Genomic DNA, 18,156 nt, shown 5'->3' with positions numbered 1-18,156 from the left:
GGCTCTTGCCGCCAGCTGTCAACCCCAACAAGGAAGAGAGGGCCTGGGAGTCTCCTGTGAGGACAACAAAGGCCAGGGGCCAGGTATAAAAGCCCTGTATCCCCAAGCACCTCACACACACAGCTCATACACCCACACACACGGAAACCCTCCTCCAGCCCCACCGCCTCCACCATGGCAGCCTCCACCCTGTCCATCTGCTCCAGCGACCTGAGCTATGCCTGTCCAGAGAGCTGCTGCGAGCCCCCCTGCTGCGCCTCCAGCTGTTGCGCCCCGGCCCCTCGCCTGACCCTCCTCTGTGCCCCAGTGAGCTGCGAGTCCAGCCCCTGCTGCCAGGCAGCCTGCAGCAGCTCCTGCCCAACCTCGTGCTGCCAGCAGTCTAGCTGCCAGCCCTCCAGCTGCACCTCCTCCCCCTGCCAGCAGGCCTGCTGTGAGCCTGTCTGCTGCAGGCCCATCTGCTGCACACCTGTCTGCTGCAGGCCTGTCTGCTGTGAGGCCTCTCCCTGTTCTACCTCCTCATGTTGCCAGCAGTCCAGCTGCCAGTCCTCCTGCTGCACCTCTTCCCCCTGCCAGCAGGCCTGCTGTGAGCCCGTCTGCTGTGAGCCCGCCTGCTGCAGGCCTGTCTGCTGCAGGCCCGTCTGCTGTACACCTGTCTGCTGCACACCTGTCTGCTGTGAGGCCTCCCCCTGCTCAACCTCCTCATGTTGCCAGCAGTCTAGCTGCGAGCCCTCCTGCTGCACCTCCTCCCCCTGCCAGCAGGCCTGCTGTGAGCCCATCTGCTGCAGGCCTGTCTGCTGCAGGCCCGTGTGCTGTGAGGCTTCCCCCTGCTCAGCCCCCTCATCCTGCTGCAGACACTCCTCCTCTGTGTCCCTCCTCTGCCGCCCCGTGTGCCGCCCCGCCTGCTGCGTGCCCATTTCCTCCTGCCAGTCCAGCTGCTGCCGCCCGGCCTCCTCTGTGTCCCTGCTCTGCCAGCCTGCATGCTCCCGCCCAGCCTGCTATGTCCCCATCTCGGCCCCAGAGTCCTGCTGCTGACCTGGCATGTCACTTGAGGGCCAGCCAGCCTCAGGTCCCACCTGTGACTCGGTCCTCCCAGCCTCCCTCTGTCCTGACCTGGGCTGGGTGGCTGCCCTCACTCAAGACAGGGTCCCCGATGTCTCCACTGTCCTGACTGACTGACCTCTCACTCCTGCTCCAGGAACCCCAACCTCACGGCTCCCAGGAATTGCCTCCAGCTGTCTCTGGGTCATTGCCCCCCTGCCCCTCCAGGTCCTCTGTCTGGGTCACTTGGCCTCGACTTCCAGCCTTGGGTGCATCCCCTTGGGCACCGGGATAAATAAACTCAGTTTGTCACCTGAACTGCTCCCTTCCTCTCACCTTCACTGAGGGTAAATCCAGGGTTTTGACCAGACGCTGGTCTTCTCCAGCTGCAAGTATTTCTAGGGGTGAGTGACAAGCCACCGGAAGGGCAGTGCCTTGACTCCTCTGGGCAGGCACACTGGGTGGGGCTCCTGCCCTCTCTGGGAAGGACCAGGTTGCTCAGGTCCTGTGGTCCTGGGAGGTGAACATGGGAGAAGTGGAGGTGCCTGTCCAGCCCGGATGTACTTGCTGTGACATCAGCGTCTTTCCCAACCCCTGCCTTGCCCCAACCACCACCATTTTGTCCCACTGTGCCCTCAGGCACACACTCCTGAGAGCTGGCTCCTGGAGATCCCTTCTAGGGGAAGATAAGCTCAGGGGCCACGAGTGTTCCCTTGGTGCCAGAATGGCCAGAGGCCAAGTGACCCAAACTGTTCACATGGATGTTACTAAATTAGGTGTTAATTAAGCTTGAGGACCATGAAGGCTTTCTGTTTCAGTGTAATACTTGCATGAAATTTCACTCATACTTTCACATGGGCAAAGACTTGCTGAAAGATTATATTCTGTATTTTACATAACTGCTCAGCATGCAGATTTAATCACTTTCAATTCTTTACCTTTTTGTGATATTAGGCTAGAAATTGTTGTTCAGTCATTAAGTTGTGTCCGACTCTTTGTGACCCCACGGACTGTACATGCCAGGCTTCCCTGTCCTTCACTATTTCCCGGAGTTTGCTCAAACTCATGTTTGTTGAGTTGGTGATGCCATCCAACCATCTCATTCTCTGTCACCCCCTTCTCCTCTTGCCCTCATTCTTTCCCATCACCAGGGTCTTTTTCCAGTGAGTCGGCTCTTCGCTCAAGTGGCCAAAGTATTGGCACTTCAGCTTCAGCATCAGTCCTTCCAATGAATATTCAGGGCTGATTTCCTTTAAGATTGACTGGTTTGATCTTGCTGTCCAAGGAACTCTCAAGGGTCTTCTCCAGCACCACAGTATGAAAGCATCAATTCTTCGGCACTCAGCCTTCTTTATTTTTAGGCTAGAAATGAACAGACTCTAAGGTGCATTAACAGACAGTCAAGTATGTATGGTCTGTCTGTGGTTCAAGCGGGAAAGTGATGCTCAGCTGGGATTGCTGGGGTTTGGAGATGGTGATCATGCGGGTTGTGAGAGGTTTTTAAAATTGTGGAAAAATACATGTAAAGTGGAATTTCCCTTCTAGCCCTTTTTAAGTGCATGGTTCAGTGGCATTAAGGACAGTCACAGTGTTGTGCAGTGGTCACCACCGCCCACCTCCAGAACCTTTTTCATCCTCCCCTAAATGGACCTCTGCTGCTGCTGCTAAGTCGCTTCAGTCATGTCCGACTCTGTGCGACCCCAGAGACGGCAGCCCACCAGGCTCCCCCATCCCTGGGATTCTCCAGGCAAGAATACTGGAGTGGGTTGCCATGTCCTTCTCCAATGCATGAAAGTGAAAAGTGAAAGTGAAGGCGTTCAGTCACGTCCGACTCTTAGCGACCCCATGGACTGCAGCCTACAGACACTGAATAATAGCTCCTCAATGCCCCGCAGTCCCTGGTGCCCACTCCACTTCCTGTCTCTGACTCTGACCCCGTCAGCGGTCTCATATGAGTGCATTGCACACTAGTTGTCCTTCTGTGACTGGCTTACATCACTCAGCATAATGTCCTCAAGGTTTATCCACACCGATGTCAGAACTTCCTTTTCAAGGTTGAGTAATATCTCATTGCATGAATGCACCACATCTTACTTATCCGTTTCTTCACTGATAGACACTGGTTGCTGTGATATTTTAACTATTGAGAGTAATGCAGGTAAGAACAGGGGTGTACAGTTGCCTCTTCCGGACACTGCTGTCGGTCCTTTGGGGTGTCTGCCAAAAGTGGAATTGCTGAGTCAGATGCTAATTCCACATACATTTTTTGAGGAGTCTCCTTATTGTTTTATTATTTTATTTCTTAATTGGAGAGCATATACACTGAGAAATCCACAGTTCAAAAAGGCACAGGTACCCCAACGTTCCTTTCTGTTTTTTATTAATATTACCACCTCTCCATTTTCCATCCCCACCAACACTGCACAGGGCCTCCAATTTCCCCACATCCTCGCCAACACTTGCAGTTTTCTGTTTCACTGACAGTAGCTGTCCTCAGGGACACGAGCGGTTTGTTTGGTTTTATCAGACTCTGGTTACTGCCTCCGGCACTACAGTCTGGAGCCCGGGCTCTCACCTGCCCCCACCTGCTCCCCTCCCCTGCCCCTTCTCCTGTCCTGCTCCCTTACCTGTTCCACCCCCTCACCTGCTCCACCCCCTCACCTGCTCCGCCCCCCCCCCCCACCCCTCACCTGCTCCCTCACCTGCCTCTTCACCCACCCTGGCCTTTTGCTTGCCCGCCCCCAACCCCTCACCTGCCCTGCCCCTTCATCCGCCACGCCCCCTCACCTGCCCTGCCTCTCAATGCCCCGCCCCTCACTTCACTTGCCCCGCCCCTCACTTCACTTGCCCCGCCCCTCACCTCACCCGCCCCACCCCCGCCCCCTCTCTTGCAGAAGAACGAGTACCTGCTGGCGGTGGTGGCAGAGGAGCGGGACTCGCTGCTGCTGGGCCTGCGCTACTCGCCCACCCAGCTGCACTTCCTCTTCCTCAGCGAGGACGGGGCAGGCGCCTGGCAGACCCGCGTGTCCTTCCGCAGCCCGGCTCTGGTGGACGGCCAGTGGCACGTGCTGGTCTTGGCCGTGTCCGAGGGCTCTTTTTCGCTCACTACGGACTGCGGCCCCGCCGTGGACATGTAGGTACTGCGACACCCTGAGAGGGTCGCGTGGGGCTGTGTGCTGCCTGGCAAGGTGGGTCCACACAGCCGGTCCATGTGGCTGCCCCGGGACAGCTCGCAGTGCACTCATGGACCCGGGCCTAGGGCCTGAGCCCTGGCGGATGCGGTCAGGCTGGAGGAGGAGCGCCAGGCTCTGCGGGTGGACCTGGAGCTGCCCCGCTAGAAAAGCGGTGGGTGCGGGCGCACGGGTGGGAAGGGAGCCGAAGACTGCCCGCGTCCTGGCTGTGTGGATTGGACTTGACCGAGTGAAAGCGCTGCTAAAGAGTTGGTAGCATCGCTTAAAGGCCCAGAGGAAGGTCAGGGTGAACTCTGGCACCAGGAGCCCAAAAGGAGCTGCACCCGATCCAGCCCAGGGCTTTCTTCCCCCTGTATGTATGTAGTTATTTTTGGCTATGACTGGTTTCAGTTGCCCCAGCAGGGGGGATCTTTCCTCCTGGTGCAGGGCCTTCTGTCTAGCTGTGTCCCCCAGCTCCAGAGTTCTGGGGCTCAGTAGTTGTGTCGCACAGGTTTAGTTGCCCCACAGCGTGTGGGATCTCAGTTCTCAGACCAGGGATCAAACCCATGTCCCCTGCATTGGAAGGCAGGTTCTTAACCACTGGACCGCCAGGGTAGTCCTGAGGTGCAGGTCTTGCTTTGTGACTTGCAACCCATCATTTAACCTCTCTGACTCAGTTTCCTTTTCTGGGGTGAGGGAATAAATAGTCAGCAAAACTCCCAATTAAAGGGGCAGAACAATCTTCATAGCTTTGACACAGCCCCGGGCATGCTCCAGACTAAAAATTGTTCAGTCCCAACTCCGGCCACGTCTTCCTACACCCCCTGGGTCACCAACAAGGTGAACCCCCTCTAACTCTGACACCGTCTGTCCCTTCGCCCTGGGCTCAGAGGAGGGGGACAGGCTGGGGACCCCGTGTGGACAGAAGCCACTGGAGGCCTCTGTGAGATGGAGAGGGGCCACTGAGCACTTCTGCAGCACACGCTTTTGTAGAAGATCCTGTCCTGAGGCAAAGCACGTCCCCCAAATTCACATCTGCCAGGACCGGGAGTGGGGCATCGTTTGGACGCAGCATTCCTGCAGGGATAACCGAGCTCAGTTGAGGTCATGCTGGAGGAGGGCGGCCCTGAGTCAGTGATTGGTGACCCGATGAAAAGAGGAGCAGAGGAGAGGCCACACGATTTGCTCAGAAGCCAGGAGCTCTGGGAGCTGAAAGAGGCTCCCCTCCAGTCTAAAGAGGGGACACACCCAGCTGACACCCTGATCTCAGCTTCTGGCCTCCAGCACCATGAGGGAACATACTTCTGTTGTTTAAGGCACCCAGTTGGTGGAGCTGGTCACAGCTGCCCCTAGACACTGATACAGCCTCGCGGTGCCGCCCGCTGTCCTCTCTGCATAAGTGGGGCTTGAGTCTTCTCTCCCATGGCCCTAAAACCACCCTCCAATGTTTTCAGAATGGCTGACATGCCCTTCCCAGCCACCCTGTCTGTGCGAGGAGCCCGGTTCTTCATTGGCAGTCGGAGGAGGACCAAAGGCCGATTCACGGTAAGGATGGAGGCACTGCCCACCAGGCCCTCCCAACACCAGTGCTCCTGGGGGCTGTCACCACTGGCCTGGCACCCCAATGCTCTAATTAAACAGTTGTGTGTGCCAAATGGGAATGGGGAGCGTAAGGGCTCAGAGGAGACCCCTGCTAGCCAGGCACACTCCCCTGCAGGCCCTTTGTACCTGCTGTGCCCTCCTCCTGGAGTGAGTCCCCAGTCCTGCCGTGGCACGCTCCAGTTACCTTGGGGCCTTGCCTTGTGCCCTTGTACCATGAAGGCCTTGCCCACCCCTGAGAAGATGCCCCCACACCCAGCTCTCTCATCCCCTCTCTGGATGGTCTTTGTAGCCATGACCTCCTTCAGACCAGCTGTGTGTTTGGTCATTGCCTGCCTGTCTCTCCTGTTAGAGTGTTGGAGGGGGGACCTTGCTCACTGAGGATATGGGCTTATGTTTCTTGCTGTGTCCAGTGTTGAGAACCATGCCTTGTGCGTAAAAGGTGAGATCTGAATATTTACCAATGGCATGCATGGATGGATGGATGGATGGATGGACAGCAAGATGGATGGAGAGTAATAGAAAGACAGATGGTGGATGGACAGATGGGAGGACAGCTAGGTGAACAGACAGATGAATTGATGGATGGATGAATGAATGGGCATTGGATGGGTGGATGGATGAATGGATGACTGGACAAAGAGATGGGTGGATGAACAGAGAGATGAATAGACGGACGGGCAGATAAGTGGAAAGATGGAAGGACAAGTGGACATACAGACGAATGACCAATGCACCCAGTCATTCTAGGTCAGTCCACAGGAAGAACCCGTTCCGTGGTGTAATCACCTTAGAACCGTGCACAGCTCTCAACCTCTGCTCCCAGTGCCCCTAACCTGCAGGCAGACTCCTCTGTCTTGGCCACCCCTCCCTCAGGGCCTGGGTAGGCTGAGCCCAGGGGTGGCCGGGCCCTCCAGCAGGTCTGAGTGCCCTGGCCCTCCCTCTGCAGGGCCTGGTGAGGCAGCTGGTTCTGCTGCCCGGCTCGGATGCCACCCCGAGGCTCTGCCCCTGCGTGAACCCTGAGCTCGCTGTGCTGTCCATCCCCGCCATCCTGCGTGGCCTCACAGGGAAGCCGGAAGACAACGAGGTGCTAAAGTACCCCTATGGTTAGTAGGCCAAAGCTACCCCTCCCCACGCTGACGGTAGACCCCAAGAGCCTGGTCACCCCCAGGTTCCTCAGGCACAAGACAGGAGGGTGCTTACCATGTGGACGAACGGATAGCTGGGGCCTGATGCAGATGACCCCCTCCCTGGGGAGGCAGACGACGCTCTCAGATCCACCTGCTTAAGCCCCGCCAGATGGTGCCCTCGACAGACCACTCGTCCTGCCTGGGACCCAGGGCTGAGCTGACACGAATTCCTTCTCTGACTCCCATCTGCCACCTGCTATGCCCCAAGAGCAGCATCTGGGGCCCGTTCTCCCCTTTCCTCTCCAACAGACACCAAACCTCAACCCCCCAGTGGGGACCCAGATCTTCATGAGGTTCAGTTCTATTTTCTGGGAGCCCTCAGCCTAGAAGATCCCCAGCACTGGCATCTTTCATTTGTGTTTGCACCTCCCCAATGTAAAGTCAGTGTTGACTTTATTTAAGCCATACCCCCTGCCATGGAGAATCCAAAACTCTCTCCGCCAACAACCCCAACTCCCACTGGGGAGGTGGGGAGACCCTGACTCCTTCTAGAGCATCACAGCCCTTGCTTCACAAGTCAGGGGAGCCCCTTGAGCAAGTCAGCCCTTAGACCCAGTCCTGGGCCAGCATCCCCAAATTCCCAGAGTCTCATGACCTCTGGGGTGTTTTCTGGGCCTTGAGCAGGAGTCTGACCCCCAAGGCCTCTGTTGGGCACTTGGCGAGGTTGAGGATGCTCTATTTCACTGCCTGGCCACTGAGGTCTCAGCTCAGGAGTCACTGTAGGGAAGCCACATGGCATCAGTAGGACCTGGATGAAGCCGTGATGACCAGGAATGAGGGGGTCAAGGTGCCTGAGAACCAAGCAGATAGAAATTAGCCGAACCTGTGCCAGTGAGTCTCAGATGGAGGAGAGAGCAAGGCGGCATGATTGCTGAGGGTTCTCAGAGAAGCTGGGGTCTGGGGAAGAACTTGGTGGGCAGGCGGCTGGACTTCAGGGGCATATCCAGGTCCTGTGCACAGATGCTGAGGGCAAGCCCTGGGCTCTCGGGTCTCCCTGCTTCCCAGAGGCCTCATGGACAACCCTGAGTGGTTCCTGGAAGGAGTGCAGGGGTCAGGGGTCACCTGACACCCTTGACTCCGCCTCCCTCTGGGGAGCACATGCCCGCAAGACATTTGTCGCCCCCACCAGAAACCGACATGAAGGTGACGCTGGGACCCCGGCCTCCATGCACCAAAGCGGAGGATGCCCAGTTCTGGTTCGACGCTAGCCGCAAGGGGCTATACCTGTGCGTGGGCAGCGAGTGGGTCTCCGTGTTAGCAGGTGAGATATGCAGGTCTCCAGGGGCCTAGGGTGTCTTCTCAGAGACAGCGTTATGTAGGAATAGGGAATGAACCTCACAGAGCAGCGAGCTTGAGTGTTTCACCTGGAAACAAGTGCCTTTCTGGGCCTGACTCGTGGGCTGGCAGACTCATGAAGGTCCCAGCTAGGGTAGACCATGGGGCTCCTCCAGTGTGCCCCATCCACTGTCCTCGCCCTTTCCTCCCTCTCCGGTCAGATGGGATGTGATGGTGCCCAGAACCCAAGAGTAGTGTTGTTGGCAGGGAGGTAAGGAAAGGAGCCGTCAGAGGGTGGGGGTTCCTGGGAAGTGGGAACTGGCTGAAGGGGGCTGTCCAGGGGGCTGTCCAGGAGCCTTGGCCTCTACTCTCTAGTTCACATTCGGGCACAGCTTTTTGTGGAAGCCTGGAGCCTTGTGCAATGTCTAGTAAGGACCTGACATGTCACTTCCATCCATCAAGTGTCCCTGGGGGCTCTGCAGGCCCTAAAGCCCATTCAGGGACCAGAATCTCCTTTGCTGGGCCTCCAGGTGAGGGTGGCACAGGGCTTAGGGACACTCGCCTGACCTCAGGCCGAGGGTCATGGCCCAGGGCCCTGGGGTCACTCCCGATGTCATCCATCAGGGCTTCTGTTCTGGGAAGACTTAACTGGTCTTCATGTCTCTATCACAAGCCAAAGAAAGGCTGGATTACGTGGAGGAGCATCAGAGCCTGTTCACGAACTCAGAGACGCTGGGCATCGAGGTCTTTGTCATCCCTGAGACCGGGCTCTTTGTAGCAACCGCCAACCGGAAAACCACATCCGCCATCTACAAGTGGACCGACGGCAAGTTTGCTTCATACCAGGACATCCCCACGCACCAGGCACAGTCCTGGAGACACTTCACCATCGGGAAAAAGGCGAGTTCACGTGTGCGACTGTGTCAGTTTCTGTCTTGGAAAACCCACAAAGTCCAAGGGTTGGGGCTCCTTAGGTAGATTCTGGGCTTTCCTGGTGGCTCAGATGTTAAAGAATCTGCCTGCAATGTGGGAGACCTGGGTTCAATCCCTGGGTTGGGAAGATCTCCTGGAGAAGGGAATGGCAACCCACTCCAGTATCCTGGCCTGGAGAATTCCATGGGCAGAGGAACCTGGTGGGCTACAGTCCGTGGGGGTCTCAAAGAGTCGGACATGACTGAGTGACTTTCACTTTATATAGGTTTTATGGAGAAAGGCATTTCTACTGGCTTCAGAGCCTCATACAGGTTCTAAATGGCTTTTGAATCAGACACACCTGCGTCTCTTGGTCTGGAATGTGACTGAGAACATCTGTTCCGTTTCCTACAAAATGGACACGAGACTGCTGCTGAGACATTTCCCACTCCGTGCAGACCTGCTACTGCCTCCTCAAAGCTCTGAGATAATCTGACCTAAGTTCAGTTCAGTTTAGTTGCTCAGTCGTGTCTGACTCTTTGCTACCCCATGGACTGCAGCACACCAAGCTTCCCTGTCCATCACCAACTCCTGGAGCTTGCTCAAACTCATGTCCATCCAGTCAGTGATGTCCTCCAACCATCTCATCCTCTGTCATCCCCTTCTCCTCCTGCCTTCAATCTTTCCTAGAACCAGGGTCTTTTCTAATGAGTCAGTTCTTTGCTTCAGATGGCCACAGTGTTGGAGCTTCAGATTCAGCCTCAGTCCTTCCAATGAATATTCAGGACTGATTTCCTTTAGGATTGACTGGTTTGATCTCCTTGCAGTCCAAGGGACTCTCAAGAGTCTTCTCCAACACCACAGTTCAAAAGCATCGATTCTTTGGTGCTCAGCTTTCTTTATCTGACCTAAACAGGAGTGGAAATGGGGCTCCATCTTGGCCTCCCTCTATTGGCCCCATAAACATGGGGGACACGTGCTGTCCTGATGGAGGGGACAGGTGAGATGGTAAGGGCTGGACCTGAGGCCTTGGATGGGAAAGCCTGGCAGGCAGCCCCCTTCCTTTCAGCAGGACTGTGTTGAGCAGTAGCCCAAGGGTGGGACTGAGAGGGCTGCCCCCTTGAGATAAGCATTTCCTTCCCAGCTCCTTCTGGTCCTCCACTCCAAACAGCAGGATCCCCGGGCCCCCTCCCATGCCTGCTCTCAAGCCAGTCACCAGTGTGCCCAGTTCCAGCCCTGCACACCCCACCCCCAAGACCCATGCAGTGAGGACAAATCTGTTTCCGGTCCCTGCTGGCTATCAGGGTCCTGAACTCCAGGGCAGCCTGGTGAAGGAGGGACTAGCTTTCTGGTCTTATGTTGATGACATTTTAAAGATTTTTACTTTTTCCTAATAAAAAATAACTATATATCAAAAAATTGGGAAATTCGGAAAAATAAGAAAAATCTGTCAGGTCCCCTAAGTAGACAGAGGGTCCCTGGGGCTGCTTCAGCCACAGCAGGTGAGCCCCTCACCCTAGGCTTCTGGCTTCTGTCACATCACATGACCCGCCACCTGGGCCTCTGGGTTGTGTCACACGTAGGGCGTTGCCACATGGTCCTCAAGTGTGTGACACACACGTGCTTCTTGACGGACAGCAAGGTGATAAGATCTCTCCTCCTTGTGTGAGTGATGAACATTGCTGTGCATAAGGCTTTCCCTGGGTTTGGGAGATAGAAACACAGCTAATAGGCTGGTAGACACAGGCCTGGCTACGGGTCTTAGAGTAATTAAGCTCTGGAGTCAGTGCCATGTCCTGGGGCCTGCCCAGGCTGCCAGTCCTGGGCTCATCCTCTGTCCCGGGGCTCGGCCTCTGTCCCGGGGCTTGGCCTCTACCCCAGGGTTCAGCCTGTGTCCCGGGGCTCGGCCTCTGTCCCGGGGTTCAGCCTGTGTCCCAGGGCTGACATTAAGAAGCCCAGAGCCCGGCCCCTCACTCGGATGGTGAGAGCCCTGTTCTGGTCCTCTCCCCAGGTCTTCCTGGCTGTGGCTAATTTTGAGCCGAATGAGAAGGGTCAGGAGTTCTCGGTCATTTACAAGTGGAGCCAGAGAAGGCTGAGGTTCACGCCATACCAGAGAGTCCCCACCCACAGTGCCCGGGACTGGGAGGCCTTTGAGGTGGCCGGCGAGCACTTCCTGGCCGTGGCCAACCACCGGGAAGGTAGGGGCTGTGACCTTAACTCTGGATTGGGGCGTGGTCGCCTGCAGCATTCAGTGTATTTCATTAGAAATGTATAATAAACCTCACCTGGCCCGCATCCTCAGGCTCTGCTGTATGACAGTGGCTTCGGAAGGTGGACACACCTGAGCACCCTCTCACCTGTTCAGGTGGGAGGGGTCCCTGCCCGCATCCATTCTGGGCACAAACTCTGTGAGATGCAATGGGTATGTGGGGATAGGCCAAGGAGGGGCTGGGAAACCTGGCTTCTGGGCCAGGTGACTGCCCCGAGTGACCGCAGAAGCCCTTTTGGGTGCTCTACCTCGAGGGGGACAGGACCCTGGGGGCAGCTGGCCCTGCCAAGTGTCTCCAGCCTCTGCAGGTTCCAAGGCTCAGAGTTTACCTGAGTCTACCACCTGCCAGGGAGCTCTGTGGGGGGCTAGGGAGGAGACCCCACCACCACTCGTGGGCAGAGGGACCCCAAGAACCTGCTACCAGGTACCTCCAAGGACAGTAAGTGTTTCAGGAGAGGCTGGCCCAGCAGGGTGTGTATCGGGGAGTGGGAGGCCCTAAGGAGCACAGTGTGGGGAGAGGGCTTCCAGCCTGCACAGGTCTGATCTCGGGGGGGAGGGAGCATGAAGGGGAAGGCAGGCAGAGTAAAGGGTGAGGCTGCGGAGGGGGTGAGGAGTCCCACCTCCAACACAGTAGATAATCACAGGGGTCTGGAGTCCCCCAAAGGCTGGGCCACTGAGGGTTCTCATGGGGCACAGAGGCAGGAAGGTCACGTGAAGGGTAACGTGGCTGGGAACCCGGGAAGGGTGCAGGAGATCAGGGTCCAGCTGGACTGGACTGGCTGCAGGGCCTGAGACAGGGTCCGGGGAGGGCCTGGTCCCAGGGCACTGGCGTGAGGCTGCAGAAGCCTGTCTCCCTCCCTCAATGTCGCTCGGCCTCCAGGCGACAACCATAACATTGACAGCGTCATCTACAAGTGGAACCCGGGGACCCGGCTCTTCGAGGCCAACCAGACCATCGCCACTTCGGGCGCCTACGACTGGGAGTTCTTCACGGTGGGGCCCTACGCCTTTCTGGCTGTGGCCAACGCCTTCAACGGCACATCCACGCGGCTGCAGTCCAACCTGTACGTGCGGCTTGGCGGCACCTTCCAGCTCTTCCAGTCCTTTCTGGTGAGGACCCTGCACTCCCCATGGCACCCCCACACACACACCCTTCCCACCCCCAGGCCTGTCCACACCAGGCGCCTCCCCAGAGGTCAGGTGAGGGAGCCTGCAGACGAGGTAGAAGGGCTTGCCTGGCACAGAGTTCCCACCGATACATGTGCTCAGATGAGTCCCCTGGCCCCGGCGGGCCCCACAGTCTAACCGGCCTTTATGTGGGTGTCAGGCTCTTGTCCTGAGGCAGCCGGCAGCTGGCCCCTGACCTGGCCAGCTGTGGTGACAGCACTGTTCACCTTCTCTGAGGTCTTGTGTCCCTTAGCTGGTTCCAGCTGTTGTGGGCTGCCTGGCAAAGCATCAGACTGAGGCAGCGAGAGGCTTTATCAGGTGGGGCAGTGCTGAACACCCCGGTGAACCATGCGTGTACTGACCAGTCCCAGGCTAGTGGGCAGTGTTGGCAGCCCCTCCTCAGGCCCCACCGTGGTCTAGGATGATGATATGGGGTCCAGACCCTCCTCTGCCTTCCCTTGCCCTCTTCCCTCCAAGCTGCCTGGCTTGTCCCTCTCAGTGTCAGACCCCAGACCAAGCCCCCATGTGCTCAGTTGCTAACTCATGTCCAACTCTTTACAACCCCATGGACTATAGCCTACCAGGCTCCTCTGTCCATAGGATTTTCCAGGCAAGAATACAGGAGCAGGTTGCCATTTCCTACTCCAGGGGATCTTTCTGACCCAGGGATCAAACCTGAGTCTCCTGCACCAGCAGGCAGATTCTTTACCACTGAGCCACCTGGGAAGCCCAAGCCCCCACGGATGACTGAAATCAACAGTCGAGGTCGGCATTTGCATCGTCCTGGCCACGTCATAAGCTCGTTCTTGCAGAGCCAAGGGTGCTTTTTGACCACTCCCTTCTCAGTAGTGGGCTGGGACAACCTCCGGGCCAGCCCCTGGGGACAGGCCCTGCATGCGGGTCAGACTCTCTTTCCATGCCACAAGCCCACCACGTGGCTCACTTCACGCATGGACCCCAGGTGCTGCACAGGACACTTTTCCACAAGTTCCTAGTTGCTTCTTCCCATATCCCTCCCTCTCTCCCTCCCTCTCCTTTCCTTTGTGGGGGAAGAAAGCCACCATCTCAGCACATGGTAGCGTTCCCCAGCTTCTTGCTGGTCCTGCCTGTCCCCAGGCTCCTATGAGCACTGTGTGCTCGGTGCCTCCTGGGTTTCCTCCCTGTGTCGCTGTGAGCTCTCTGCTCAGCATGTGTCCACGGAGAGCCCTCTTCTCCTGCAGCCCTTCCTCCTGGGCCCTTCAGCCTGTGCCATCCTGGCCGACTGTCTCTAGAGCTGACAGTGGCCCCTTTTCTGGAACTTTCCTTTACTGCCATCTTTGACTGGAGCCACCATGTCCAATTCTGATCTCCAGTGTCCCAGTTGACCTCAGGTTTTCGGGTGATACCTCAGGGACACCCCCTTCCAGGTACTCCCCCATGCTCCCCAGCGTCCCTGCAGCTGAGCTGGGTCATGTGACCAAAGTTAGCCAATGGGTGTAGAGCAGAGCGAGCCCACATCAGATCTGGACTGAGAGGTCACAGCCCACCCCTCACCCTCCGCAGCCACATGGGCCACATGGCCTGATGGCACAACCACAGGCTGGGGGAGCCATGACCTCACCAGCTTCATCTCAGTGAGAACCACCGTCTGTGGCAGGAAGTGTGGATGCTCGTGGTAGCCGTGTCCCTCGCCCTGCCTGATGAATGGTGTGCAGGATTTTAGGGTAGAAACCATTCCCTTGAGAAGACGGAGGGCAGCCCTCTGCCTCCCAGGACCCAGGGGTGCAGTGGCCCCCTGCCCCCCGGGCGCCCCTCCGGTGGCCTTCTCTGCCCTCGGCACCCACAGGTTTTCTCACAGTGGCTCCCTGCGCCTTCTGACTGCTTTGTCTCAGTGCCCTTTCAACTTGAAGCTGTGCTTTTCCAGGCCTGGGAGATTTTCTTGGTTTTTCTTGATCATTCCATGCCCCACCCCACCCCTGCACACTGGTTAGAGGGCTTTCAGATCTCCTCAGTTGAGTTATCTTTTCAACTTAGATTCTTTCCCTACCTTTATTCTCCGATCATGTTGATGAGCATCTTCTCATAAAGCTAATATCTTTCTAATATCCAAGAACTCTTCCTCTTCATACTGTTCTATACTTACTCTGTAAATGCAGTATCTTCTTCAGTATTTTTGAAGATCGTTATAGTTTTTAAAAATTCTGGTTTGTTTCTAGAACCAGCTCGGTTTCTTCCAATATGAGTTTATGTATATATTTTAGCCTGATTCTCAGGTTCCAGGTTGTTTATCACACATCTGGAGGACCCTTTGTTTTCTGTTGATATTTCCTGTTGAGCATGGCAGGGGACAATGGTGGCTTGTGCCCCAGGGAGCTGGGGGTCTGGTTGAGGCCCTTGATGAGGTGCTATGATGATGACCTTCTAAACTGGCCTTTTGTGCAAACGTAGGAGAGGTCAGATAGGATGATAATGTCCAAACTGCACTCCCCAACTAGCTGCAGGAACCCTCTTCATGTCACGTGCCTGGTGTGACAGCCCAGCTGGGGACCTGTGTGGTTGACCAGAAGGCTGTGTGCTGAGCCTCTGTGCTCTCTGGACACCATGGGGAAGCACTCAGCCTGAATCTCTCAAAGTGGTGTTCATTCCCGCCACTGTCTCTCATTCAGGATGTCTCAGATCCCTTCCAGGTTCTGGCCCATCTCCTTGAATGCTCCGCAGTATCCTGGCTACAGAGCTGTGAGCCCCTGAAACTCTGTATTTTCAGGCAGCATCTGGATCTGGCTCCAGTCTGTGTCCAGCCTCGCCACAGGCCTCAGACAAGGGGCACCCTCAGAAGGGAGACTGGGCTGAGGGGCAGAGACAGGCCCAACTGAGCTAGGATGGGGGACATCTGAGCTCCATGCCCTAAACCAGAGCCAGCCCAGTGTTGTGACGCTGGCCGGAAGTCAGCCAGAAGTGCAGGGCAGGGTTGGGGGTGGGCAGAACCACAGTGGCTGCGAGAGGGTGCATCTCCAGCTGGTGGGCAGAGCTGCCCCAGGAGCTGACTCTGGGGGCTGCAAGGGGGCACTGCTGATCCCTGTGCCCACACACACCCGAAGACCCTGCCTTCTCTAATGAGCCAAGTCTCTTCGCACCCAATGAATCCCTCAGAGCCCACCAGATCCCATTTTCATGTTCTGCCAGCTGTTTTTGTATGGTGTTTAAATCCTCTTAGGTCCTGAAGATGCCTTCATATGTTTGCACTTGGTTTGGAGCTTTGCAGCGTCTCTCATGGTCTCACATGAGTTTGAAGCAGGAGTTGAAGTTTGAAGTGTGTGTAGAGAGGTGCCAACCTCGAGGAGAGCCCTTTCTGAAGGGATGGCCAGGCAAGGGATGCAGGCTGCTGGCATTTGTGGCGCTGTGCACATGGACAGCACTGAGAGGGGCACCAGGTGGGTCCCTCACTGGTAGGGTGAGTTCAGCTCATGAGGAAGGCTGTGCTCATGCTGGGTTTGCAGCCTAGGGGTGCATGGAAGACTAGCTGTCCACCCTGAAGCATTCCCTGGCAACCCCTTCCAGACCTCCCCACCTCTCTCACCAGGAATCCTAGAATCTTCCTTCAGGTGGCAGACCACTTCAGGCTCCAACCACTTGGCCTCACCATCTTGGACCAAAGGAGGTAGAAGCTGGGTGTGTCGGAAGGATGGGACTTCTGACCTCCAGCTGCTGGGACTTCTGCTCCCTGAGCTGTCTGGCTGTGGGATCTGTGGTTACAGTCATCACGTGTAGACCTGGAGTGGAGAGGGTGAGGAAGGGGAGGGGGCGGCAGTGCACCAAGACTGGGGGTTGTTGCTGGGAGGGGCCACGGGCAGAAATGAGAACAAAGGGCAATGGGGTATTTCTGGCAGGATGTGGGCTGAGGGCTGACAGGGTCTCCAAGAAGAGGCCAGTGAAGCCCCCTGGGAAACCACTTATCAGGGCAGGGGAGGGACAGGCAGAGGAGCTGCCCAGAGTCATCAGTAGGTTTGAGGAGACAGAGAATGAAGCTGGGGTTTGTCAGAAAGGCAGTCTCCACCAAGAATGTGCATGCATGCTAAGTCACTTCAGTCATGGCCAACTGTGCAACCCCATGGACTGTAGCCTGCCAGGCTCCTCTGTCCATGAGATTTTTCCAGGCAAGAATACTGGAGCGAGTTGCCATGCCCTCCTCCAGGGGATCTTCCCCATCCAGGGGTTGAACCCAGTTTCCAGCATTTAGACAGATTTTTTACTGTTTGAGCCACCGGGGAAGCCCCAAGAATGTAAATGTCCACAAATGGAGGCAGCAGTCTGTAAGGAGGGTGTTGTGAGAGTGCCCCCGGTGGTCGGCCCTGGAAGGGACCGGCCCGTGTGCTCAGGGCCAGGGCACTTCCTCCTACGCTTCTGGTTTGTTCCGTGAGGCTGGAGCTGGCAGTGGACCAGGCAGCCCAGGGAAGAGCAAGGTGTGGAGGGGCCGCTGTACTGGGGGAGAGCTGGAGGGCACCCCAAAGTTGGCCAGGGAGTGTGCTGCCCCCTGCAGTCTCCCAGGAGGAGGCCCCTCTCCCACCATAGCTGACTGCCCACAGTGTCAAGGGCTGAATCCCCCAGGGTCCTTTGGGACCTGCCTGTCTTCTCCTGGCAGTGCTCCTGGTCCTCCCTCCCCAGGCACTCCGAGACCTGGGTTCTTTGCTCCATCAAAGCCAGAACCCAAGTGCCTCCTGCCCAACAAGCAATCTGCTGATTACGGGGAGCCCACCCACGCTCTAGGGCACTGTCAAGGGCTCCAGGTGCTCCATCCTCCCTCGAGATGCTCCAGGCCCAGGCAGGCGCAGTGCCAGGGGATTCCAGGGCAGGGCTCAGGGGAATTCCACTCAAAGAAGGGCAGGAATGGTCCGCCCAGCCCAGCAGGTGCCAGGCTGCCTTGCTCCAGTGCCAGGGAGGGCTTGGCAGGGCTGTTTGATGTGGGAATTTCTTCTTCTCTCTCTGACATGTCCCTAATGTGCTCAGAATCCAGGAGTGGCCTGACAGTGGGGCCTCAGGCCAGCTCACCCCTGCCCAGGCTGGTGCAGCCCTGGGCTGGGATTCTCCCCGGTTTACTTCCGAATAGGAGGAGCCCAGCCTCTGGCTGAGGGTGCAGGTGCCAGCCCCAGGCTTCCAGGGAAGCTCACTGTGAGCCAATGACTGGCAGTCAGGCGGCCACCTGCTGGACTCTGCTAGCCCCTGGCGAATAAAATACAGGACGCCTATTTCGATGTGAAGGAGAAAGCAATGGCACCCCACTCCAGTACTCTTGCCTGGAAAATCCTATGGATGGAGGAGCCTGGTGGGCTACAGTCCATGGGGTCTCGAAGAGGTGGACACGACTGAGTGACTTCACTTTCACTTTTCACTTTCATGCATTGGAGAAGGAAGTGGCAACCCACTCCAGTATTCTTGCCTGGAGAATCCCAGGGGACAGAGGATGGGCTGCTGTCCATTGGGTCGCACAGAGTCGGATAGGACTGAAGCGACTTCGCAGCAGCAGCAGCATTTCAGTGTGAAAACCAGATAAACAACGAAT

The 18,156-nt window shown here is 56.9% G+C and overlaps 2 protein-coding genes across 2 annotated transcripts in view; both read left to right on the top strand.

Moving 5' to 3' along the window:
• TSPEAR (thrombospondin type laminin G domain and EAR repeats) overlaps positions 1 to 18,156 on the top strand; it is a 171,454-nt gene that overhangs the window by 143,440 nt on the left and 9,858 nt on the right. Inside the window, exons 3-9 of the mRNA XM_042237689.2 lie at positions 3,933 to 4,171; positions 5,663 to 5,753; positions 6,757 to 6,913; positions 8,127 to 8,258; positions 8,946 to 9,172; positions 11,196 to 11,382; positions 12,334 to 12,563. Coding sequence (XP_042093623.1) covers positions 3,933 to 4,171; positions 5,663 to 5,753; positions 6,757 to 6,913; positions 8,127 to 8,258; positions 8,946 to 9,172; positions 11,196 to 11,382; positions 12,334 to 12,563 — 1,263 coding nt within the window. The remainder of the gene's footprint in view (positions 1 to 3,932; positions 4,172 to 5,662; positions 5,754 to 6,756; positions 6,914 to 8,126; positions 8,259 to 8,945; positions 9,173 to 11,195; positions 11,383 to 12,333; positions 12,564 to 18,156) is intronic.
• LOC114110483 (keratin-associated protein 10-11-like) lies at positions 175 to 1,032 on the top strand. Its single transcript, XM_060406194.1, has 2 exons — positions 175 to 651; positions 760 to 1,032. The coding sequence occupies exons 1-2, from the start codon at positions 175 to 177 to the stop codon at positions 1,030 to 1,032; spliced, it is 750 nt and encodes a 249-aa protein (XP_060262177.1).

This window comes from Ovis aries, chromosome 1 (assembly GCF_016772045.2).
Source record: "Ovis aries strain OAR_USU_Benz2616 breed Rambouillet chromosome 1, ARS-UI_Ramb_v3.0, whole genome shotgun sequence".
NCBI lineage: Eukaryota > Metazoa > Chordata > Mammalia > Artiodactyla > Bovidae > Ovis > Ovis aries.
This window is presented reverse-complemented; position numbering and strand designations above follow the sequence as displayed.

Bases quoted from the DNA above. Each gene is read 5' to 3' on its own strand.
- LOC114110483 (XM_060406194.1), top strand. From the start codon at position 175: ATGGCAGCCTCCACCCTGTCCATCTGCTCCAGCGACCTGAGCTATGCC. The intron at 652-759 runs GTCTGCTGCACA...CCCTGCCAGCAG, and splicing joins GGCCCGTCTGCTGTACACCT to GCCTGCTGTGAGCCCATCTG.